The sequence below is a fragment of the Pelmatolapia mariae genome, linkage group LG10_11, assembly GCF_036321145.2.
Source record: "Pelmatolapia mariae isolate MD_Pm_ZW linkage group LG10_11, Pm_UMD_F_2, whole genome shotgun sequence".
In the NCBI taxonomy this organism is placed as follows: domain Eukaryota; kingdom Metazoa; phylum Chordata; class Actinopteri; order Cichliformes; family Cichlidae; genus Pelmatolapia; species Pelmatolapia mariae.
The window spans coordinates 19,637,119-19,663,496 of NC_086236.1; the positions used below are offsets into that span (position 1 = coordinate 19,637,119).

The window sequence follows — 26,378 nt, forward strand, 5'->3', positions numbered from 1 at the left end:
AACTGTATCAAAGCATATTTGGCAGAAATGAAGCTCCTTTTTTTAAATTTTATAGATGTTTCGCAGTGATTATGCAATAAATACATTTCTTCAAGAATCATAATCTGAGCCAAACTTTTAAATTAAAGTGGCAGAACTTGAAAGTGTTTGGCTTTTATATAACTCAGGTTATTATGATGAGATCGCTTTGGAGCTCAGTCCCAAATTCATCCTGCAGCGTGACTGTGACAACAATAGGGTAGTCAGAACCAGAAAGAACAATCCTCAACAACAAGAAGAACATGGCTCCCGCAGCAGATGGCATGAGCCCTGATCACAACTTCATGGAGTCAGTATGGAATAAAATGAATAAACAGAGGCAGTCAAGACAGAGGAAATATGGCAAGTTGCTCATTATTTTAAATAAAATAGCAAATTAGCTCAGTTGAACAGCTTTTATCTTAATCGAGAAGCCTCCTGTAGAAAAGCAACATTTTATATAATTATTTCTGTGCTCAGAGTTCGTACGGACCTTCTACACAGGTCCTTCCAGTGTTTGTTTCCTTATGGTGCATCTTAACATACAGTGCCAAAAAGCTGTATATTACTAACCCAGCCAGAATGTAATTTCAAGTGAAGGAAGTAACACTTGTTGTTCTCAGAGTTTGCCTGCTGCCGAATGGTAGATTTGGTATAATCCTCATGTTAAAACCCTGTCATCGCCTTACGTCCTCCTTCCCTGCTATCCTCAGCCGTAGTGATAGTAGTCACAGGATCAACATCACATTCCCCCTCAACACTTCGCTACAGTTTTTTCTCATTTTCCCGCTGCGTCTGAATGCATAATGAATTTAGACCACCTCTTTCCTGATCAGCATCCAGCTGCATGTGTTTAGCTGTATCATCTCTGTCTCACTCACTCTTGATTCCCTCCTCTCTTTAAAGGCTACCCTAACCTGACTATCATCCTTTTCTATCTTACCGCAGCAGTATAGGAAATCCATTGCACTCTTTAATAGGGGGAACAGAAGATGTGTAGATCAGAGTCGAGCACATGTCTCCGGCCTGCCTCTCTTACCCTTATAATGAGGCTACTGGTAGGAAAACATAACAAGCCAGATAAGATTCATGCTGATCAGTGGGTGGATAAAGGCTTAGCTCACCTCAAAGTATCGGTTCATCGGTATGTGTGCGACTGAAGGACTGAGTGGATGGTTAAGGGTGCCTTTATTCTTTTGTAAATGTATATATAGCATCGCCAATTACTGCATACAGCATGAAATATTAATTCAAAGATGGTTTTTTTTTCTGTTCTTCTACTTTTTTCTTTTTTTTAACTTGTGGAAGTTTAAATCGCAGTTATATTTCACTGTCAGCATTGCAAATGAGCACGAAGAACAAAAAAACAGCACAAAAAATATATATATGGCACTTGTATGTGCACAAGTGACACAATTTCTAACTAAATTTAATTAGTGTTTTTTAAACTTTACAAAATCATTATTTAGAGTGAGTCTTGTACATGCTTCACTTGCACCGTAACCACAACACATAAGTCGATTGGCCAAAAATATTTACAAAGGGCTGCTGATAAAATACTCAAATAGTCACTGATAAAATACTGTCTATATATTATGTAGATGGCATGTGGGTCTCCTCACTAATTCATAGTAACACTGCAGTGGTGGTGTTTCTACAGAGTCACATCTGAGAAAACATCTGAGAATAATTCAGTGTGAGCAAATGAACGTTTATTTTCTGCTCAAATGTTAAAGCTATTAGCTGCATACTGTAAATACACAATCATAACATCTTTTAATAAGTTTCACTCAATTTTCCTAATTTCCCTTCCCAGCATCCCAAAGCAGCAATTTTGGCATAGTGGCCAAACCGCATTACTATAACATCTGTATTCATCAAGTGATGCACACTGGCCCAAAAGCATTCATCCAGTCAATGGAAAAAGAGTCAATGCGAAACTGAGTGTTAGAAACTCTGCAAAAGGCCTCTTCTCATTATAAAAAAGACTCACTCTAAGACATAAAAGATGCGCTGTTAACATCTGGTACTAGATAGCAGGGTCTCTCTCAGAAGCTGTGTCAAAGCTGTTTTTTGACTGGCACACAGTTTGGGCTTCTCAGTCTACTTAGCTGTAGTGCATATTAAACAAAATCTAAAATCAGTCAATTTCTTTTCTTTCCATTTTTTATCTTATATCTATTTAAAGATAATCTTGCCCCGAGCTTTTGGAAGCACAAAGCTGTGAAGTTTAGTAAGTTTGCTGCAAGCCACAGGTTGACACCCGTTTTCTGCTTTTCCATACATTTCTGTACACAACTACTGCAACTCAAAGAATACAAAGTCACAAGCAACTCTTGTTTGCAGCCTACTCATGATGTACAATGAGTTGTTCACTTAGATGAAGAAAATTGTAACTTTAAAAATATGCATACCATCAGGAAAGTTGTGATAATGATTTTTGCAAGCAAAAATTATAGCACACATGGGAAATTTAGTGTGGATCCAGGCTTGCAGTCCAAAAAGGAAAACCTGTAAAAGCTGGAACCTCAGCACGGTGCATGCATATGCCACTGGAGGCACACCCACATTTTTAAAATATATATCAGAAAGCTGTTTTCCTATAGACTTCTACAGGACCGGAAGTCTTTTTGCAACCATGACTATAACCTTCTGATGTCCTTCACATGGATTGAAAGTTTTTAGGCACTTCCATATACTCTGATATTATTAACATGTAAGATAGCTACACATGTGAAACCGTTTCATTTATGTCACCTGCCTAAATTCATGGATTTCAGCATATTTCTTCTCTTTGTATGTCCCGTTTCTGTTTGTGTGCAGCCCCCTGCTTGTTGTCCACCCCTCCTATAGTGATACATCCATTTTACTGCATTAAAACAAGTTGAAAATTATTACAGTGACACCCTGACCTCTGATATTGGCCTACACAAATAAAACTGAGTTGACTTAATTTAAGTTATTTGGGGGCATTTTAAAATTCAATAAAAATAAAGTCTAATTGTTATCAGTAAACTCCACCACATTCTTGTTCAACATAACACAAGGAAAGTTTCAAAGGGACATAGTATACCAGGAAATTTAATATAACGAAGTTGCTAAAACAGACAAAAAAAAAAACAAACAAGCAAAAGAGAATTAAAAAAAACATATAAAACATACATAAAACCTCGAAGAACAGACAAAGAGAACTTTTGAATCTGATCTGTAGCAGGATTGATAAGAAGGAAGTGCACTTGTTAAATTTTGTATTTACATTTATGTAAAGTATCAATCTAGCTTGCTTTCCTAATCTTTTGAGACAGACGGCTCTCAAAGTTTAGGAGCATTAACGACGAAAACTGCATCCCCAGACGAAAAAACATTGGATGTCTGTGAAAAATATTGGCTGTCTTCCAGTTTGGCAGTAGAGGATCCAAGAGTACAGGGGCTAGATTTACTAACAGTCTGCGCCAGCGCAAAACCCTCTTTTGGCATTAAAAAGCAACGACTGGGATTTACTGAAGAGGCACAGTGTCAGTTTTGCAACTGACAGGTGTGGATCGAGGTATTTTTGCAGCTGGACTTATTGCCTATATATTTCTAAGAGTTTCCCTCTCAGGGCTCAAACTGTTTTGGTTCTACAGAAAAAGTGTGAATGTGTAACTACAGCAGTGCATGGTGTGCTGCCTGACAAGGTTGGCAAGTGGTAGCATGTATAATGAGGAAAGTAATGGACCAAGACACCTGCCCTGTGCAACGCCACAGGAAATGAGGGCAGTCTCTGTGGTATTATGTGCTCTACTAAATGAAGATGTGATAGTGGCCTGTCTCTACTCAGTATTCTAGTATCTGAGTTCTGACTCTTCTTCAAAAGAGGCTGTACTACAAGTGTTTTGACTGTGGATTTAAAAACTCAAATAAAAAATTCAGTTAGTGCATTTCACAATAATAATAACTGGATTAAGTTATGAGATTTAAGGTTTTCAAAGAGTGCGAAACAGAGATGGGAAAGTTTGATACAATTTGGAGGTTTTATGCAAGGTAAGACTGTATGGAAACCTAACGTCCATGGGGATGCACTCTTCTCCATGTGTCAAAAATGTTAACTTCCCATCTATCCATCCGTTCATTTTCTGCATCTTACCCAGTCCATACTGCAGGGGCACCAATCAAGGCAGAGCTGCCCAGACCTTCCTCTTCCCCAACCACCATGACATAATCTGAACTGTTGATTTGTAAGATCGGTAATCGTCAATTGGAGTGATTTCAGTCAAAATGAAAAACGTGTGACTGTAAGTGCAGCTCGTATCAGCCCTGTCATTGTGACTGACTAATAGCTGTGGCAAAAGTGCTTTGTGGCAAAGTAAGTCTGACACCAACCAAATGATGAGAGCTGTTTCTTTTTTTCTTTTTTTTTAAATTAGTACTTTCTGCCCACTGAATCTTGCAGGTCCCCCTGGGGTGACAAGCATTTCCCCAGATCCTTCTTAAATGAACAGAATCTGTCAACACATCACTACACATTAGAAAATCACACTGTGTCATGTTGATTTGGGGAATTTGGGAATTTTTGGTGGCAGCAGTGATTAGTTTGATTTCCCTCATGAATGCCACCCTAGCCTGCGATTATCCTGCTCTCACCCTGTATGAAAGCATAAGAGATGAAATCCTTCCTGTGATAAAAAAAGAAGATGAAGTCAAGTACACTCTTCCTCCACATCATTTTGCAAGAAAACACAATAAATTTGATTTCCCTGCCCTTATGCTTTTATGATATTTAATTTGAATGACCTACTAAGCCAATAAACGTGTGGATGCCTGCTAATATTGCTTGGCCTTATATTCAAGAAGAAATCTAGCCAAAGTTTTGCCTTCATGGCCTTATAAAGTGAATAATTCAATAGATGAAGCTGTGATCTTGCTATTTTGAAAAACACTAAAGTGAAGATAACATTTGGTGGATATTGCACCTATTACTATTACATATAAAGCACACAGCAGTATGTATAGCACAAAGAGGGTACACAAAGATATGTATTTAATAGTACTTGCTTAAATTTTATGTATAAATCAGGACTGCATAATTTTTGAATGTTTCCAAAGTTTCTGCTTGACAGTTCAGAGAATTTAGCTGTGCAAGAACTGGCTCTTTGATGGCTAGAAGGAAACATTTAAGATATTGTTCCTTTGTTTCTGCTCTAGCCTCAGTTGTTTCTCCATTCTCTCCTTTTTTCTCCTTTTTTTTTGCATGTCAAAATATGTGCTTATATCCTTTCCTAATTGTCTTTTGCTCTCAGCTTCGTCTTCTTCTTCTTCTTGCTTGTTTGCTTTTGCTAGCTGGAAGAAAGCACTGTATGAAGTATTTATGAAGGCCTGGTTTACCTCCGTCATAAAACCGTGAGATGTCTGACCTTGGCTCAGAAAGGATAGTGAGATCCCTGGCCATTCTGGACTGAGCAAGCTTGAACTCAGGCAGCTTACATGCTGAGAATGGGCAGAGGTTTATATCTCTGCCCTTTAAATTGATGTGGCTGAATCAAGGGCAGAAAATACTGGGCAAATGGTAGAAGTGTCTGGAAACATGTCTGGTCACCAATTTGAATTTGGGTTGTGGGCTTTTATAAATTTTGATGTGTAGGTTTGGCTCCTGAAAAGTGGCATCACAGAAAAGTTCAGCTGTGGCAGGTCTTTGTCATCAAAAACAGAAACAAAAAAATCAAGAGGAGATACGTGAGCTGGCATGTTTGTGCTTAGTGAACTCGAGAAACACCATTACTTCTTCGGTGTTTGCCCTTATATCATATTAAATGTTATTATTGTCCTTACATGAACAGCATGAGCATGTATTAACATTATTCACTCAGTGGAAAAGGAAAAAACATACACAAACAAACCTGGACTCTCTCTGTAACGCTGCTCTTAAACAACACCTAACAGCACCATGGAGAAGTAGGTGATATTTTGTTGATCTGACTCCAAGGGCCAAGTTGGATGTCAAGTTTGCAACGGCAGCACCAACAGCTGCCCAGTCTAATTACTGTATGTAAATGACAACAGCACTGCCGTAGCCAGCCTCTCTGGTGCCGAATAATTAATTTCATATCTCCAGATCAAAAATGACTGTCCTGAGGTAATTGTATGCCCATGCTGAATACAAAGGTAGCTCCACCCTCTGCAGGGGTTGCATTCAATTTGCTCACAGCAAGAAACTTATCATTGTCAAAAGAGCAAGCTCAGATTAGAAATACTCACACGCGGGCATGCTCGCTTGCAAGCGCAATTTACATACGCCTCATTTGCCAAGAGAAAAAGAACAAAGCTGAAAAGTGAATGTTTATTCTGTTATAAGAATGAAAACAGAGAGAGCCACTATAACCCAATTTATGACCATTTGCATAACAATATCATTCATATACGGACAGGTGACAGATTAAAGTAAACACCTGAACTGTAGACCCCTACAGAGAGGGGATCAGGTGGCTCTGTTATGCTGTGAGGGGCATAATGATGGCACTGTGTGGGACCACTTGCCCTCTTAGAGGGAACTATGGCAGTTCTAAGTGATTACCTTGGCGCTGTAGTGAAACATTTCAATCCAGATGGGAATGATCTCTTCCCGGATGAAAATAATATGATCTGTAGGTCACAAGGGATCACCTATAAGAAACATCGAACTGAGATGTCCGACAGCACTCTCCCCTGCCATCATCAAAAGCCCAAATTAAAGGCACATCCACACAGGAAGCGACTAGCAGCAACAGGCTGACCAGGAGCCACAAAACGTCAGTGACATACAGCGACTTCAGGTGATGGCAGGTGATATAACTTGTGGTGACACAAGGCGGGCAGGTCCTGAGCTTCTCAACCAGCGATTAAAAATAAAAATGAAGAAAACCACTGATTAGTAACTATATAACTTAGGCAACCAGACCCTACAATATCTGCTAGTAACTGACTATCAGCTACAAAGTGATGGGCGATGAGTGTGGGTGCTTCTTAAGGGAATATCTTTGGAAAACCTGATAAAACAACACCTTACTAATGGTCTTACTTATTTTAATAAAGATGACTAAACTTAGATATAGAATAATAGAATGTATAATGATATGTCAACTGTATAAATATTTATTGTCAGGTATTAGTTAACTGAAGTTTGGATTATACATTAGAAAAAGAAAGGTTAGCCCCAAAACACAACTGAAAGAGGCAGAGGTGTAAAGATGATAACAACAATTAGAACTGTGTGAAGTCTTCACCAACTATACAAGGTTTTAATGGATAAATGCACACAGGGAGAAAAATGGAAGGCAGATTTTAAATATTTTCACTTATGAGCGTTTTGGCAGCAGTGAAAGTGCTTTAAATCTAACTGTGCCTCCCCTTTCAAGCAGTACCAGTCTAAATGCATTCAATTGTGTTTTTATTGCCGGAGATTTCACTTTGTCTTCTCTTTTCAAGATATTCAAAAGATAAATTACATATGGTGCTTTAGACTCCACTCATACTCTTGTTCTTAAAAGCTGCTATATACTTTTTGTCACAGTGGTAATTACCCTCTTTTTTCCCACAGGAACATGCAATTTCATTTCATAGTGAACGCTAAAGGCTGGCTTTTTATGCCAGGCGTAATAGTGTTATGAAATGTTGATAAATCACATTGGAGATGCAACATTGATTTAGGATGGATGTTGATAGAAGGCGTGAAAAAGGTCACCGCAAAAGAGAAAAGAGACAACGCCGTGTACGCAGCGTGTTCTTGAGAAAAACGAAGGAGAGAGTGTGAAAATTGTCACAGTTGGAGGGAGAGTCCCAGAGTGAGGGCAGTGAGTGATGATGCTCTTCTCTGACATGTTAACTTCTGTTCCAGGAAGTTACTAACCACATTTTGTGCTTCATGTGATCGGCCCTAGCCTTTCCTTCCTGGAAATGACAGCGTATTCTTATTTTTATTTTTATTTTTTTCCAGTTGCGTGTTCAATATTTTTTCTGATGCTTTAAACGAGTGAAGAGGTTGGAGAGTTTTTATTCTCAAGGACGCTGTGACAGGATACATCCCTGGCTGATGAATTCACACCAGCTCTTGAGATGATAAAACTGTTGACCTTGTACCATCTCTCCAATCACCAGGCCACCCTGCTGCCTGACACTTTGAGAATTACTCTGAAAACCTTGTGTACCCAGCTGCGTAGCCACCTGTGTAACCTTATAGACACTAACTGGTCATGGCAAAGCTGTCATGTCCTATGTAATCTTTTGCCTCTCATTCATTATCTTCTTAGTGGGATGCCTTTTTTAACAGTGAGCCACTTAAAGGCCACGCTTTATAGTGTCAGAGCATCTGAGAATATGCTTTGCAGGGTGGCTAAACCTTCGATGCGGTTTCAAATGCACATTTTTTAACACAGGATTATTGGAAAAACATCAGCAAGTGCTCATAATACATTTATTCTTGTATTATAACGTATAGCGATAATGGGAAATTCTTCTCTAAGACCCTGCAGATCTAGTTCAGGTTCAAATGATTAATTGCTCTGAGCTTAACAGTTTAAATGCAGTTCTACTGTGTTACATTGTGGGTTTTATTTTTGTGCTTTTGACTATTGTTCTTACTTGCGGTAATAACATTGTGCCTCCTAATTCCAAGGGAGTCTCCCAAGAGCTCCCACTCAGTGTTAGAACTTCTCTTTTCCCAGCGCTGGAAATAAAATGAAAGTTTTAAACAAACCCAGAGATTAACCTAACTTGTGTGGACAAGGAAACAAAGGCAAGCAGAAAAATGTATACACATATTTATTATTGTATTTAACGTGGTAGATAATAGCCAGACTTAACAAGCTAACTCTTAGCTCTTTGCCAGTTCTCACATCTTACTTTTCATAACCCACACAAATTATGGACATGCTCTGCTAATCTGGAATTGTCCTTTAAATTTTAAGTGTGATCCCAAGCCTGCAATTATCACTTGTGCTTGACTGGCTTAAAAGGTGACTCGGCTAATCAAAACTGTGGCCTGCCTCTTCCCGTCCTGTAATCCTGTATTCTCGGCCATACATCACAGCTCTACAGCTCAGTTGAGCTCCAGTCCTGGTATAAAGGTCAGTAGCTCCAGGCTGTCCATCTGTCTGCTGCATCTCTCTCTTTTTCTCTGCTTCTTGAATGCCTAAATAAGAAAGGTTAGTAGACTCGGCTGCTCTTGCTTGAAAGGTCATGTGGGGGAGCAGACAGGAAGCACCCAGGATACTCTTATATTCGTATCAGTGTTATTTGTCCAGTCATTTGCTTGGGCAAGAAGCGGCTGAATTGGCCCGTGCATTTTTCTATAATGCCTTTCATGTTTAGGCACTAAAAGTAAAGTGGGAGCTGTGTGGGGGCTATAGCATTAGTTCCTCCTGTCACTGAAGTTACCGCAGCTTCGTGTGTGCTTGCAGGGTTCTTTTGATGCTGCAGAATGAATTAGGAGCCAATCAGAGCCCACCTTTATGGTAATTTGTGATGGATAAGAATCTACAGCTAAAGTGTCTGAAACTTTTGCACAGTATAGTAAATGATCTAATTCGAACTAAATAAAGCAGAGCTAATTTCATTATGTCATTACTTTATAATGTCATGTAGATGAGAGGATTGTTGACCTGTCTTAGCCTTAGCATGTCAGTCAAGGTGGAGGGCAATTAAAATGACCCCATTCGCCATGACAGATAGAGCACAATTGAGCAACAGAAAAGAGGTAGGATCAAGATAAACTTTAAAGACTAGGGAGCAGCAGGAGACAGAGAGAATATGAAAATGAGAGACAAAGCAAGTGGAAATGCCACCCTTCAGGGATCAACTAGAGGAGAAAACGTGACAGAGAGGGTGGAGGGAATTGAGTGGAATGGATGTGAACTGGAAAAGACAGAGCAAGAAACTGAAAGTAGGAGAAAGAGTGGAGTTGAAGTGAGGAAAGGGCCTAAATTTAGACATGGAAATCAGGAGAGAACAGCTGCCTCCTTCCCTCAGGAGATACATTTAAATCAGGTCTGGCTGGCCAGAGGGGAGAATGGAAGAACCTACTCCACTGGCCAATTAGGCGCAAAGAACACTACGCTGTTCTAATATAACCATCATTGTGGCCCCTTTGGCCCTTTCAGTCCCAATGGAAGTGTAGCACCAGACACTGACGCAAAGCATAGACAGAGGGATCCCCGGACTATTGTAGAGCTGTGTAGGAGAGGAGAGGAAAGAAGAGGAGAGATGAAATGTAAACGCTAATAGTTTAGCGTGTCTAGCCAAATTAAACCTATGGCATAAATATCTTTACATCGGCCTGATAGACCAGTGTGCCTCTGCTACCAGTCAGTCACTGACCAAATAGCTTTACATATATCCAATTCTGGAAAGGAACTGCAAACCAACTTATGGTGAAAATGTTATGGAATGTGGCAGGCTTTATGTCATTCCATGTTGACCTGCAGCAGGCTGACGTTTCCCTCTCACAAAATGCTGCACTTCGTAGCAGAAAACTACAGCTCTTATTTTGTTTTGTATCAATACGCTATGCAAACACCCATATCAGTTTAAACTGCATACAGATTTGAATAAAGCTACATTCAAAACAAATTAAAATGAGGTGTGTTACACAACATATCTACAACATAGTGCTAACGCAATGCCGAGTAATTAGCCAGGGTATCCATCTGTTTCTTTGTTGAAGTAGCTGTTGTTAAAAAATAGTTTTATCAAATTCCAACAGGATCAGCTCAGTCAGTACGAGGCAAAGCTGCAAACTAGCATTTTAAAGGTGTGATAAGAGAGCGATGTGGGCATTTAAATGTATTAGGTGAAGAGTCACACTGGATCTTGGGGTGTTATATTTTGAGATTTGATTGAGTGGGCGTTTAAGTTAGCCATGTGCACTGGTGTAAACGTTATTAAATGTGTGATTTTACAAACGGATAAATGTTTGAATATAAAGAAAACAAGTGATTTTCACATATCGATCAGATTCCGCTGGTAAGACTTAAAAATTTGGAGCCCAAAACCAGTGAAGAAAATTTGATCTTGTTGCATCGTAGTCAAAATGTATTAGAATCATAGCACAGTGACTATGTATCTTTTTACACACACACACACACACACACATATATATATATATATATATATATATATATATATATATATATATATATATTTGATCATTTTCTGATATTACAATTCTGATGCTGTGATACTTTTACATTTGGTTACTCCGTAAGTCTTTAGTGAAAATCTGAATGAGCGAGCCACATTTTGGAAACGCTCATTTTCCCCCAAGACATACGTGGCATTTTGCCATACTCATTAAATCACTCAATTCTTCCTTGTTTGTCATAAGCAGATAATTTGGAAAACAAACTCGTCTATTATATTTTAAGATATAAGTGAAGAGTTGGCAACACAACAAGCAAGCGGCTCCCCAGACACATCTGCTGTGGTAATGAACTAAAATTATATTTTGCAAAATCTCACTCACAAAACATCATTGGTACCATCGGGTATGGCGGTTAACCATTAACTTCTCTTTGTGGCCAGCACAAAAGAAACAAAATGTATCACACTGGGCCGCATGTCGCTCCACTGCGTGAGCGAAAAAAATGAGAAAAAGTAAGTGATTTAAAGAGAAGGAGTAATAAAGAGAGTGAGGGCAGGCGCAGCAGAACGGTAAATCGCTGGCAGATCATGCCTCATGCAAAACTTTCATGAATAAAACATATTCCTAGCCTCCCATAGCTCACATCCATTTTTCCTTCGTTTCCCTCCTCTTCCCGCTCTATCTCTCACACGCATGATTAACCTCGGGAGGCCTTAATCAACACTGGAAATGACCCGTGCTCCATGACTTACCTCTCGCTTCCTCTCTTTCTCTCCTTCACCTCACCTTCTCCTGTCTCCGCACATCCTTCGGCGTGGGTTTCCCCTGCCTCGTCTGCTCGCCCAGAAAACAAAACACCGTCTGCGGGTTTGTTTATGCTATCTGTGCAATAATTAACTTGTGTAAGAAAACTCCATTAGCAACGTTCAGTGGATATCATGGCGTTTAAAATCTCACAAATTTGAATTTTTTTTTTCGCCTTATATATGTTTTTCTTTTCTTCAGTGTTTCCTAATCCTCGCCTGGGGAGGAATGGCGGTTTAAGACGTGAGAGTTAGCTGGGGATGAATAATCTTTCTTACCTAAGCCTTCATTCACACAGTCTTTAAAATCTGTCCTCCGGGGATGGGGACAGGGATAGATTTATGGTTATTATTATTTACTTGCTTACTTGCTCCCTCAGCCTTCACACGAAAGCGTACGCAAACACACATGTACACCCACACGAGCAACAGTGTGAGCTGTCCAGAGTTCTGAAAACTGGCAGGCGGCTATTGATGAACTGGCTCCAGAAGTGACCTGTCCGTGGTCCTGAAAACTCCCTCTATTCAGCTTAGAGGTCACCCAGAATGATATCACTCAGTTGAGCTCTGCGATTCTCTCTTTGGATGCAGGCTTAACACAAATTAACATCCATGCATGCACACGAGTCCACAGAGAACAGTTTTTAATTGGTCTTCCCTGTGTAGCTAAGGTTTCAGGGTTGGTACCGCGGGCTAAATGCCTCCTGTGTGTTCAATGTTAGGGTCCAATTTAGCACACAGTAGTGACTGGCCAGTCTGCCTGAACATTTGCTTTGTAATTAGGCTGTTAAGCTTCTTTTTTTTTTTTTTCAAACACACAAGACATTTTTGTTCTTCCCTTTTCTTCCCTAGTGAAGACCTGATTTACTCCTCCAGTGATATTAAAGTATTTTACTTATTTTTACAAGCATCCTTATCAACCAGCTGGATAAAAATCGAATTCCCAGTTTACCTGCAGAGCTTCTTATTTTATATCGCCATCCTTGTGCTGAATTGAAATTCATCAAGAGAATTTAATTACCAAAGCACCCTTACAAGTTGAGCAATCGCAAATGTGCCATCTGTCTGACTCTGTCTGCCCCTGCAGCTTTCTCTGTCCCCCACCTGATGCATCCACATCCTCTCTTACACGTTTCTCGTTTGTGTCATTTTGCAGGGATGAGCGGACAGTATCCTCTGGTTCAGAACGTGACTGTGACAGAGGGTGGGACAGCGAACCTGACCTGCCGTGTGGAGTTTAATGACAACACCTCCCTCCAGTGGTCAAACCCAGCACAGCAGACCCTCTTTTTTGGGGACAAGAAGGGTGAGTTGGAGATGGAGCAGACACCAGCCACCACATGACAAATCTGGTCTTTAAAAGTATATGTTGGGTTTGCAGAGGAATGCATCAAACGGGACTGAATCTTCTTTTTTTTTTTGTTGGTTGGAGATTGACCTAAAAAACAAAAAATCATACTTTTTCTATGTGTCTGTCTCTGCTGTGTCTCAGCATCTGTCCCACATTTCTCGAGTGTGTGTTTTCATGTCTGTGCAGCACGTTCTTTCACAGTAAGGAGAAACAGATACACTTGTGTCCCAGCTGCTTTTCATGATGTTTTTTGCAAAGCTTCCCTCTGTGGATGTATAGTATGCCGTTGTTATTACTCTTTTACTTTGTTACTGTTCATCCTTACACACATAGATAGACACACATACCCCACTACAAAGAAGCCGTCAGTGGTGAGAGTAGATGTGACCAGCTCTATTTTGAACAGTATAACCAGTGCTGATCATCACCTGCCATTATCAGTTTAAGGGCTTTAGCTTCTCTGTCAGTTTGTGTGCAGTTTGTTTTGCTTCACTGTAACGGTTGTCTGTGGTGAATGATTGGAAAGTATACTGAATAAGTTAAGTGGGGGTGTAAGAACAGGCTAGTGCATTTTTCATCCATCCTATCTGGCATTTCAAGCACAAGCATGATCAGTGCAAACCTTGGACCAGATTAACCACCGCCAATAAAAAAATGATGTGGTGGATCAAATCCATTTTTATTTTCTATAACCCCTCAATCTAAATTTAAAACGGTGCTTAAAAGTTTTAAATTGATGTTCTGGTCAAGTTGGAAGATCAGATCATCCCACACATTCTGTTGGTGCTTAGCTCGTACCAGCATCAGCGTCTGCAGCACACAGCATATTAGGAGTGATGCAATATTGTTGGCTTGTGTATAAGTGAGAGCAATAAAGTTGTTGCTGATATTCAAAGACTCATTTTCACATTTTGTGGTATAGCCTTCATCAGCAGAGCATACCTTGCTGGAGTATCCAGTTAGCTATTTAGTGGTACATTTTTCCCCAGGTATTACAATGGGTTCTCGGACCCAAATGACTGCCGTATAACGCAGAAGCGAACAAAAACACTTTGGAGCTACAGTGAAATTTCATAGCACATAAAAGCGTCAGCAATGAAAGCCACATCTTTGTGCCTAAAGAGTGACAAGCAAAAAGTACAGACTTCACTTAAAGTGCGTGGGTGAGGGGCGTGTTTAAATCCAGTTTAATGATTTAAAAATGTTGAATAGGAAAGATTTCACACGTTTTTTTAATAAGAGGTGTTAATATCCGTTTAATCAAACTCATGCTTCAAATGTATGGGTTTGTAAACATTTTGCAACTGTGAGGATATGCTGCAGTGTACAAACAGAGGAGAGAATGTTTAGCGTTTTGTTATATAGGACTTTAACAATCTCATCAACACATCCCACTTTCAGGGAGAAAACAACCTGGTAGTGATTTGTCTGCAGAGAAGAATCGAAGCTCTGTATAAATAACAGTTTATATACCAGAGATCTGCATATTCCCACACAGACATTTCTCCATTAAACAAATGCAAGCCCTTGTTATCGTTCACACATTCACCGACGCACGCAAACACAATATCCTGCGTGCATACACAAACTCTAGGTGTGGCAGGAAACTACCATTGTTTTAATGGCTAATAAGTACAGAGGGTTTATTCCTGACCTTTTACACCATCTTCAGTAGTGTCCCCATAAAGAGGATTCATGGGCCTTATTTAGTTGGTTCATGCCTGCTGGAGTGATTGTGCCCTGCGCATCTCTCAGCTGTATTATTTGAGTGTAATAGAGTATGAATCACACTCTCTTGTAAGTGTCTGGATTAAGCACATATGGGATTTACACAGTCTTTTTCCATTATCCCGCTGCCCACTGGGCTTCCTTGTCCGTTTGGGTGTTCATGCACTGTACGCGTGTGTGTTTTCTGTGTTGTTGTTTGTATGTATTTTTGCATAGGGTAACTGAATGCATGCATGGGGCAAAGCATTTCAATTTTCAGTCATTCACGTTTTCACTTACCTGCCTTTTTTCAGAAAGAGCAGCGGTAAAAAGCTGCATTGAACATCAAATTCAACAGTTGATGTTCTCCGCAGGTTATTCCATATCACACCAGGGGTCGGGCTTGGGGGTCTATTTCATGGCATTTCCAGTGCAAGGCTCTAAGATTGGAAATGAAAAACCAGCCAAGGACTTTCTTATTATCAGAAAAGCAGGGGGATACTGCTAAGGCTCCAGAGCTGTGTTGCTGTTTTGGTTTGGGTCTGTGTTTGTGTATGTGTGTGTATGTGTGCTTTGGGAGTTGTCTTGCTGAACGTGGCAAATTCAGATGCACATGCTGATGGGAGCACAGAGATGGTGAGTGTTTCCAAAGTGCCACTGGCAGTGTGTGAAAGGAAAGATGTCTCAGCTGCAAACGCCTTTGAGCACAGTAGGTTTCAGATTAATTTTCCTTGCTGCCTGTTGGGAAGAAGAAGATGGGGATTAGGGCAAGCACACAGTTGCTCAAAAATACAACCCCAACTCGGCAACTTTTTGCATACTTTGCTATGTCACAGTGGTTGAAAAAACTATTTTTCCCTCCGTCTCTTAATGTACAAGATATTTTCCATGCAGTTTAGCATCTACCTTGTTTGAACTTGCAGGTTTACTCCGTCTAAACGCAATTCTTCTTTAAATGTTAAAGGTCTATTTCAAAGTCAGCTACCATAAATATCACTGTGATGAATTGTGTTTTTTTCCCCACTCTAATTTAAACCGAAGGAATCATTTCAGATTTCCGTATTGATGCGCGTCTGCGCAACAGGTTGGTGACTTTGCACCGCACCTGCATGAGCATGTGTCGCATCACAAAAGAACGTCACTTGCATCCGGGGTTAAATCCAGTCATAGAGCATTAGCATAAACATATTGCTTTTGGAAAGACAAATGCAGCAACTGACTCCATCGCAGTCTTTTGAGTGGTGCCGGTTTCTCGGCTGTTGTTGTTTAATGTCAGCGCTGAGATTCACCTCTAAGACATTTAGTCAGATGAAAGAGACTCCTCTTGTCTCCCATCCTCTCAAAGGTGCTGGCTGTGAAGAGTTGTTTGAATTTCAAATAAGTCATTGTCCCGATGTAGCCAATTTTGTCCTTTCCATCACTTACCACTAAGGGACTTAAGCTGTGCTTTGACAGTGAGAGAGATGAGCGCTGGGCAAGAGGGATTCTCTCTTTTATAAGATTCAAAAGAGGCTAATATCTCCTTACAAATTGCTCTTTTGGTTGACTTGATAATAGCTTTATTTCCTGGATGGAGAAATTCTGCAATGACCCATAATTACAAAATATTCGTTATTCCCATACTAGAAAGAGCCTATGTATAATTACTTTCCAGGCTAAATTTGCAAGCCTATTTAGTGGACTCATCATGTGTGAGCGCTCGCTATGGTATGACATTTAAATCACTTACTCAACATGGTTGCTGTAATTCGCTAACCCTTTTACATACCATTTCTTTCTTTCTTTTTGAACACCCACATATGGGTTTTCATTTTCAACCTACTTCCTTGATTCTTTTCCCTTCTCTTTAATTATCTGTCCACCCCTACCTTCCAGACTATGGCAGGATCATGGTTTACCTGTCTTTACATGCATCATAAAGCGTTTCCCTGCAGCACAAACTTGGCAGAGCTGAATACATAGTAACAGAGTCCATAGAATACATATAGTTATGTTCAAAATGATACTAAAGCGGCAGGCCTTTGTACTGGGAGCTCTGTGGCTAGAAAAGATGCTGCACATATTTCTCCAGTAATGTAATTAGTGGTCTGATATTTGGGTTTAGGTCATGTTGTCTTTGGACAACCTCCAGGAAAAAATAGTGACATGCCTTGCTGTGTGGTGGTGTAGTATTTCTTCAGGGTCAGAAATAGTACACTTTATTCTGGAACTGATATCATTTATATTTGCTCGTTTAGTTCCTGAAATAGTTTCCCAGCTAGATAAGCGTGCACAAGTACAGGGAAACTATCGTGTTGCACTATGAGAAGATTTTTATTTAAATTTTTTTGCCATTTTCACCTTCACTGAGTAGATGTGGCAGAGGCAGAAAATGTGAGGAAAGCGAGCAGATTGACATGCAGTAAAGGTCTGAGTTCAGCGTGAATCAAACCAGGGACTCTTAAAGATCCTTAAAGATATTTGCACCCATGTGGCATTCACTCTGAACACTCAGCTATTGAGTTGCTCTGTTTACAGTAGAAAAAGATAAAAATGGATTTTACAATAATAGTTCTCAGAAAAAGATCTAAAAGAAACATCTTTTAGATAAAAATGCCATTGAATACCGTTCTTTTCATGTAAATGCTACAGATTCAGCAAATCCTCATGAGTGCTGTTCTGTATATGTATTTGTTATGAATATATAGGCACTGAAATTAGTTTGACATCTTTCCAGCTAAATGCTTTATTAATGCTTTGATTTTGAGAGATTAATGCAAATTTTAAAGCATTTTTCATGCTCTTCAGTTACTCTGGTCTTGCCTCATGCTGCTGAAAAGGCAAACTGACCATTAAAAGGTCACGCTGTCTTTGTAACTTCTAATGCAGTGTGAACTCGGGGAGCTACCTGAGTCCCACGCATATGCGCTGGCATATTAGAAGAACAGTCAAATTAAAAACTGCATTCTAAAAATGGGCAAATTTTTCAGATCTGTTTGCTGCAGAGGTTATTTGTAGCATTTTTTGATGTACATATGAGCAATAGTTTGTTAATGGTTCTTGAAAAATTACCAAGTGGTGAGTGCACCTGTGGTGGACAACTCTGTCTATGCTGTGCTATTTGCAGATTGATTGAATCTGTTTAAACATTAAGATTAGTGTTATGGGTGAACAGCTAAGGGCCAACTGCTCATTTTTAGGCCCCCAAACTGCTGAATATGAAACTATTCAGGTCCTAAGATATCAAATATTCAGCTGTCTGAATCAATTTGCTGGCTGTTTGTGGTTGTGTGAGCGTGTGTATCTGTGCTTGTAAGCCCATATATACGTGTGTGCATGTGGAATGTCAAGCCTTCCACCTCCCCAGTATGCAACCATGAAAGCTTTGATGCATTCAGAGTATCTGTGCCTGAGCAATTTAGGGGGATAGGCTTTTAAAAGTTTTCCAAAGTAAATAACAAAATAAGAAATGCCTGACAGACTTTTTATTAAACAGATAGCAGAACTTTCTCTCAAAACTTAATCTTAGCTAGAAAGTTAAACTTTTGAGACAGCTGTCTTTTTTCCCCCTGGTAGAGTACCTCTATGAAACATCCTTTCATATCGGGCTGAAGATTGGTACGGTGTTCTCTCTGATAGAAAAAAAACTTGACTGTAAATCTCCAAAGATCCCTAACAAGTCCCCTTTCTCCAAGACAAGGACCATAAAACATGAGAGGAAGAAAAAGAAGGAAAAGGAGATGGAATGTAGGCCTTGGTGGGATAAAGGAGACGAATTAAGGAGGCATTTTATGAGAGCTTTCAGATGCAGTTATCACCTGTGAAAGAAACAGGCAAACTTTTTCTCTGACCTTGAGCATTCTGCGTCTTCTCTCTTTGTCATTTCACTTTGCGCATGTCTGTGTTTGAATGTAACATTCAGCTTTTGATTTGAAAAAAGGGGGAAAAAAAACCCTGCTTTTGTTTGCAGTGCACTTAGACGTGCATGCGGGTATTGTAATTAAAAGTAGCGTTCTGTATAGTTGTCACTGTGGATTGGAGAAACTGGTGTCAGACAAATGTCATTTCTGCTCGTTCTGATGTAAAACAGGCTGAGGTGAGAAAGACAGTGCACTGTCAAATGAGGCAACAGATCCAGTTATTACTGTCTTTATTAGTAGAGCCACTTATCATTCACAGGGTGTAGAGAAGAATACCGGAGGCAAATGGGAATAATTACCTCACACTTATAGTGTCAGGCTTATTCTTTCTGTCTTTAAGGAGAAAGTTCTGGAGTGCAGAATTGGGAATAGGAAATAATTTCTCTCTCTCGCTCTGTCTCTCGTTTCTTTTTTAGAAAAAGAAATACATTTTTTAAACTGCAGCCTAAAATTAAGAGTTGTTTGCAGGGAACCTTTAACACTATAAAAACAAGGATACGACACTGCAGACCTTTTCCACTTTCTTTTAAATGCTTTGCAAAGTCATTTTGAAGGATAGCTGTAGTGGATACCCCAGTAAAAATATGTAGCACCTTATAGACACCCCGCTCTCAAGCTGCTGGGGAAAATGTATTCCTCTGCAAAATACAGTAGAGTTTATGGGCAAGAGCTGTCTCCTCGCTGACCCGCTTCTCACAAGGACTTAATGAAGTAGGGCTGGCGAGGGTGTCCCACTGAACTCGACATGGCAGGTAGAGACTGATGAAAGAAAATCATTTCTGTCACAGGAAAAATCTCCACAAGCCAATTACTCTATAGAGTATGGCACATTTTACATTTTAAAAAGCCAGTATTCCACCGAAAGCTATAACAGGTAATGGAGGCTGAGGAATGCCTGAGATAGAGAATATACATTAAGCAATTCAATAGGCATTGCATTCTGTTTGCTTTTCCCTATCAGTCCCTCACACACACACATTCGCGCAGACAAATTCAAGTCCCCAGATGGGTTGTTGACAAGGAAAAGAGAACAGTCACATCCAGACACAGGCGGCTGAATGTATATTCTGAAATTTGCACTTTTCTCATTATAAAACTGTGTCACTTGAATGAACAAACACCTGCCAAGGTTCCATACTAATACATACTGTCCCTGGATAGATGAAGGGACAGGGAGGTAGAAGGAAGGAGGGGGTCAGTGGAAAGAGGGAAAGAAAAGGGCAGAAGAGAGAAGAAGAAAAAATATAAGGAAGCAGTAAAATGTGCAAACATGACAGGTTAAAAGTGAGTAGTTTGAAAGTCCTGGCTATTATATGGACTCTGTATGTCCATACAATAAACACGTGTCTAGTGTAAAACAAAAAAAAATTTAATTACCATCCATTCACATATACATGTTTCCTTACCTGCCATTTTTAATGGTTCCACAGCAACACAGGAAAACTGGAAAACTGCTACAGTATGTATGCAGTCTAATTAGATATGTGCTGGACTCCAGTTGCACACACACTGTGCATGTCACCATATATAAACAATTTGCTGGCATGCTGTGGTCATCTACTGTGATATTTGCAATTTTAGTGCGGCTCACCTAACATATTGATGGAGCACAAACCCATCAGCTGTGTGTGGTAACAAACTTACTGTAGGGTTACCCTGGTGGAGCTGGACAGAGCTTTGAATACTCAAGCCGTCTGTTCTCTGTGGGAACAAAGGAAAAGTGATTAAATAGATACCTTTTAGTTTCACTGTGGTAACACATTTTTAAAGGTGAATGCTGACTATAATGCAGGTTTGGGTAAGACACTGGTCGGACTGTGCCATAGTCAGATTTAGATACTTAACATGTATTGTGCCATTGCTATTTTCTGTGTTCTTAACTAATTATTAAAGTCAGTTTCATAGCAAAACCAGGAGGTGAAAAATCTCCATGACAGGCAGATCATACCTTATGTTTTGAGCTTTAATGGTGAAATGTAAAGATAATGTCAATAAGTGGAATAAAAGCTTCCCAATACGTGTTAACAGATCAGAGGTTTACAAGAATAGTGGCGTCAACACCGCTACTCCACCTGTTTATATTAAAATGTTGACCAAAGGTGGTAAATGTCTGTGTGAACTACTGAAGATGGACTATTTTAATTGAATCTGTTATTAAGGATCAAAAATTAAAATTGCACTGAACAAACAGAGCATGTTTGCCTCCATACACAGTTTCCCACCCATAATAAAAATGTCACTTCAAATATTTATTAATTTTTAAAAAAGCATCTTGCACCTTCTGTCTGTGCAAGCTTTGCTTTGTCTTAGCTTTCCATTTCAAAGATGCGCTTTTCTTTTCAGAGTCTTGGAGCTTTGGTGTTACGGCCGTTTACTGTTATCTGACGTCAGGGCTGCATTCATGGGAACCTCAGCATGGATGCTGTTCTCAGCCTAAGGCCATCAGCGGTTGTAATTGGATGAAGAGAGAATCACAAACTTGGGCTCAGTGAGCAAAAAAAAAAATGTGGTTGTATTCCGTCAGTAGTTATTGTGGAATACAAATCTGCCACTCTTTGATGTTGACAACAACACCGTCCTCCACGAACACATTCAGGGCTGTCGGCACTAATGGTCTATAATGGATGGCATGCAGCTGCAGCACCTTCGCAGACAAATAGCAAAGGATGCATTCCTCTTCTCCAATCTCTCTGTCAATATACAAGCTTTCATGTGAAAGACTAGTGGTCGACTGTAGTTTGTTCTACATGCTGTGGAAAAATGTATGTCCTGTGTACTGTTTATGTCTGCGTCTGTTAGCTTTTATGTTGTATATATCATGTATAATTAGTATATAAAATTTGAACCCTAAATAAAATCCAAATGTTAAAAAATATAACCTACATTCATTGGGTGTTTCATCCCTTAATTGTATCCGTCTCCATCTGGCGGGCCAGAAGTTGATGTTGTAATGATGCGGTCACATGAGCTTCTGGTCCCTCCAGCTTACCCTAACCCAGTCAGCGCTCTTCTCCCAGCTCTGCCCTCTGAGAGATCTTGCTCTTGGTCTTCCTAGAGCTAAGTAGCTTCTCCCCTGCCCTGATCAGCTGGGTGGATGGTGCTGATGTCCCAATGGGTTTGCAGTTTCATACACATCTCCTGCTCAGAGATATGTGCTAGATCCAGGAGGACCGTCTCTCTTGGGTAAATGACATATTGCAACCTGACAAAGGTGTGGGCCAAGATGCTTTTGTATCCACAGAGCATGTCTCAATTCCCAAATGTGCAGGTTAGCTGAAGGGAAGGGTGCCTCAAACTACACTGATAGAAACAGTGAAAACATTTCTCCAGAAGCCAGTTTCACCGCCTTTGTCCTTTGATTGTCTTTTGCCTTCTGCGACCCCTGTAACTCAGACTATCTCTCTAATCCTTCCCAGTTAAGTAGTTAGGTAAGCATTTGGACAATAGCACAACATTTTAGTCTTAATTCAGATAATACTAAAAGTATTAACTCTTTAGGAATTAAAGTCGTTGTTATAAACAGCCTTTTCAGGAGGTCATTGGACAAACTAACATCATTTTAAATGATTTTAAATGGTTTGTGTTTAACACTTGTGTTGAAATGCTTTGCAACCGGTGACCACTTGAAGTCCAGAACCCATGGACGTCAACAAATGTTGTGTTTCCTCAAATTCACTTACAGGCCTTTAATGCTGCCTGTGTATATTTTTTTTCTTCAATAACTGAAAAGCATGCTCTGTTGGGCTGAGATCAGATGACTTTTATTCCATTTCTATTCTTTGAGAAACTTTTTGGTTTGCATCCTGTTTCATCTGTCAGCAGTCAAATCATCAGTAAACACTAGTGACACTGTAACACTTCCACTTGCAGCCATACATGTTCATGCCATTGCCTTCACCGTGTTTGACAGATGAGGTGATATGCCATCATTCCGCTATAAGTTAATTTTAGTTTCTTCTGTCCTAATCTTTTTAGAACTGTTTTGTTTAGGGCAATTCAAATCTGGCCATTCTGTTCAGGTGCGTTACCAGTGATTTTTCTTTTGCTGTAAATCCTCCGCGTGAAAGCGTCACTGGATTGTAGACTCTGACAATGATGTGGCTACCTCAGCCTGAGATCGTTCTTAACTTAGTTAGAGCATATGAGTGGGTTTTGGAAACTGTGCAATGATTCATTTTAGCTGTCTTCTGCTGTCTTTCAGGATGTTTAGTGTTGCTGATCAGCCTGCGCATTCCTTCTTCTTCTTCTTCTTCTTAAAATGTACCTGATTGTTGATCTCTTTGTTTTGTATTTTCAGCCTAATGACAGCCTCATTTACATAAACATGTGTTTGGACCTCATATTGAGAGTACAAGTGAAAAAAATAACCTAAGAACAGGCCTGACCATGACAATGACTTGCCAGTTAGATGTCCACTTTTGATTAATTGTTTTTGGGCACTGGTATAAAAGTGGCTTTAATTCTTAAACAGTGAATTTAGTTTTGTTTACAACCTTTTTTTAAACTTTAATTACTTTTAATTATTTTATTCTTTAAACTTTTGTTAAACTCCCCTTGATTAAATATGAAAATCTTTATGTCACACGTTGATTATTTGATTTACAGTCCACTATATTGGTGTACAATGCTAAAATTACAAAAATAAATGGACTCATTGTCCAAAAACACTACACCTTACTACATTTCTAGATAAGACAGACTTTATTTGTAACTTGCTGATCTCTGGTCTGATTATGGAAGTGGGACTGAAATCTAAGGGTATTTTTACTGTTAGCAGTATCCTTAGCAGCTATGTTATGATTTCATGGTTATATATAACAGCTTTCGTGTTTCTAAACCCAGCCTGAATCCCCTCCTTCCAGGGGGCTCAGGATGATCCTGCTTTTTGGCATCAAATCTATCCTGATCTTTGCCTGTAACTACTGGAGGAAAAAAAAGCAAAAACACATGACTGGATTACAAAATCCGGATTATGTATCGAATAATAAGAATCATATAAATTCAGTATTCGAGGAGTATTTAATCGTCTTTCTCCATTTCTTTATCAAGAGGTGATTGACAGGAATTTCCCACTGATTCAATCAAGTTTTGTTACAGCTGAGTCACTTTACAATTAATCATATTTATTATAAATGTAATGTCATCACAGCAAGTCAAATCATTCTCATTTCTTTGCTTAAGTAAACCAGCAAATCAGAAAAGTCTATATGCTTTTCAATGAACTCCTCATGCCCCTCATTCTCTCTCAAATCAAATCTTAGAGTGGGATTTCGAAGAGAGGACAGGATGAAGGCAGAGTTGTATCGCGACAGCAAGCGAGCCAGCAACAGTAAATGTATTTCCTGACATTTGCCTGCTCGTACTTCCTTGCCCAAAGCAAATAAGACAACAGTTGAACTGAAGCATTGTTTAACTTTTACACATTCACAGGTTAGTGGAGCTGCCTGAGTAGACAGAATGAGGTCTTAGGGTGGGTGGAAAGAGAGAAACTGAAAGACTGACAGAAAGATAGATAAACAGAGACAAAGAGCAGTCTTTGTCGGGATTTAATCCATATTTGCCTTATTTTATTTGTTGGGACAGTCTATGCATTTGTTTGTATAGTTTGATGACACGCGACAGGAATCCTAACTATCTGTTCAGGAGAGCTTTAACCATCAGCTGAACTGGCAGTGTATTAGACTGAAACTAATTCTGTGGTCTTGCATTAATGGGCATGTGAACTCATACAGACACTCACAGAAACAGCAGTGTACTGTCACTACACTGGAGCCTACAGATATGTCATGTGCTCATATCAACTTGTCATGTCTGCTCAGGCTCTGTACACAACGTGTAGCGATAACCGGTGTTGTGAAGAACGGGAAAGGACAGAACAAATGCAATAATAAATGAGACAGAGCAGCTGTCGTTTAGCCAAACCGATTACAACACTTTTGCCATCGACGGTAGATGTTTAGCCTGGAACCCACAAAGCAAAGCCTTCATGTCTTGGCAGACCAAATGACACAGCATTGCTCACTGACATTTCTCTTTATTTTTCAGCTCTGTGATCACAGCATGCACACATAGAAGCTTCTAAAATAATGCACCTAGAAAGGCTAGAAATGTGCCACTGTCTGACATTTACAAAGGTACAGTTTCCACTACGTATAGATTATTACCTGTGCAACACTGAATGCCTTCTGCGTCACCCATTTTTAATGAGAAAACTACACGTAAATCCCCAAAATTATTATAGTGTACGGTTTGAAAAAAATGTTTTGCAACACATAGATTATTACCATTAGACTTTCCAAAGTTATGAGCAATTATCTGGCCCAGTTCCTCTGTTCTTTGTTACACGTATTCTGAAAATTCCCAGAAGAATTGTTTGGTCCAGGTTCATTTTGGTTCTACATGAAATCTTTTCAATTCAGATTTACAATATCCCCAGTACCGTTGTCTGCTGGGCCAGTAGTGTGAAGCAGTACAATTATTTCTTACATCTCATGTTTTCATGCTTGGATGCCCATCAGCAAAAAGAGTAACATATTGATGAACTGTAAAGAGTGCAACTATCCAGCTTTGCAATAAGACGCCAGCTGAACCAGTTAAATACAAAGTGAGCGCCAGCTTCTTTCAAAGAATTTGAAATGAGGCCTGATCTATATCTTAGCCTTATTAAGGTGCCTATTAAAAATATCTAATTATATATTACTCCATTAATAAATTCGAGTGACTAGGAAATTACATCCATCCATTTTCTTAACCACTTATATGTTTCAGGATTGCAGGGGAGGGCTTGAGCCTATTCCAGCTATCATAGGTCACCAGTCTATCGCAGTCAAATTGCATCCATCTCTAGTAAAATTACATCTGATGGTCTAGCTGCAGGAATATAACAAAATACAATTACAAGACAATGTATATTTTTGCCTTACATTTAAAAGATGTTTCACCTAGTATTGCGTAGTATATAAAAATTAATTAAAGTTTGGATTGGAGTTTGAAGAAAGGCTGAAAAGCTTAACGCTTTATGATGTTATAATTGATGTATTAGATACCTTGGGTATCATTTCTCATAATTCTGCCAGCCAGACTTTAAAGTACTTCTCAAACAGACTGTGTAATAGCTTTTACTTTTCAACCCTGTCTAGAGAGGCAACAAAACCCAGAGTGTTTTTTAAAATTATCATAAGATACAAATACGCTTTCAAAAGCTGACATGAAAGAAAATGTAAACATCTGTACAGAAATAGTCATGCTATCTTTCTGTTCTTTCCTTCAATCCAAACATACTAAGTCACACATGCACACACACTGTACTTGAACAAGGGGAGTTCTGAGTCACTTTCATGGAGATTAAAAGCAAAGTAGCCTTGGCTGCTCATATTAAATAAGGTTTGTAGAAAGGCATTATACTAGCAAAAGGAAGGCTTGACTAAATCTTCCCGACAGCCAAGGCCACAGAAACAGCAGGAAAGAAATTTCTGCACACTTAATAGTTCACACAGCCTTTTTTTTAATTG

At 39.5% G+C, this 26,378-nt stretch overlaps 1 protein-coding gene across 2 annotated transcripts in view; it reads left to right on the forward strand.

Moving 5' to 3' along the window:
* The window catches only part of cadm2a (cell adhesion molecule 2a), a 199,465-nt gene that overhangs the window by 134,578 nt on the left and 38,509 nt on the right, over positions 1 to 26,378 (forward strand). For both annotated transcript variants that reach the window (XM_063485532.1, XM_063485534.1), the window contains one exon: positions 13,067 to 13,216. In XM_063485532.1, the coding sequence (XP_063341602.1) occupies positions 13,067 to 13,216 (150 nt within the window). The remainder of the gene's footprint in view (positions 1 to 13,066; positions 13,217 to 26,378) is intronic.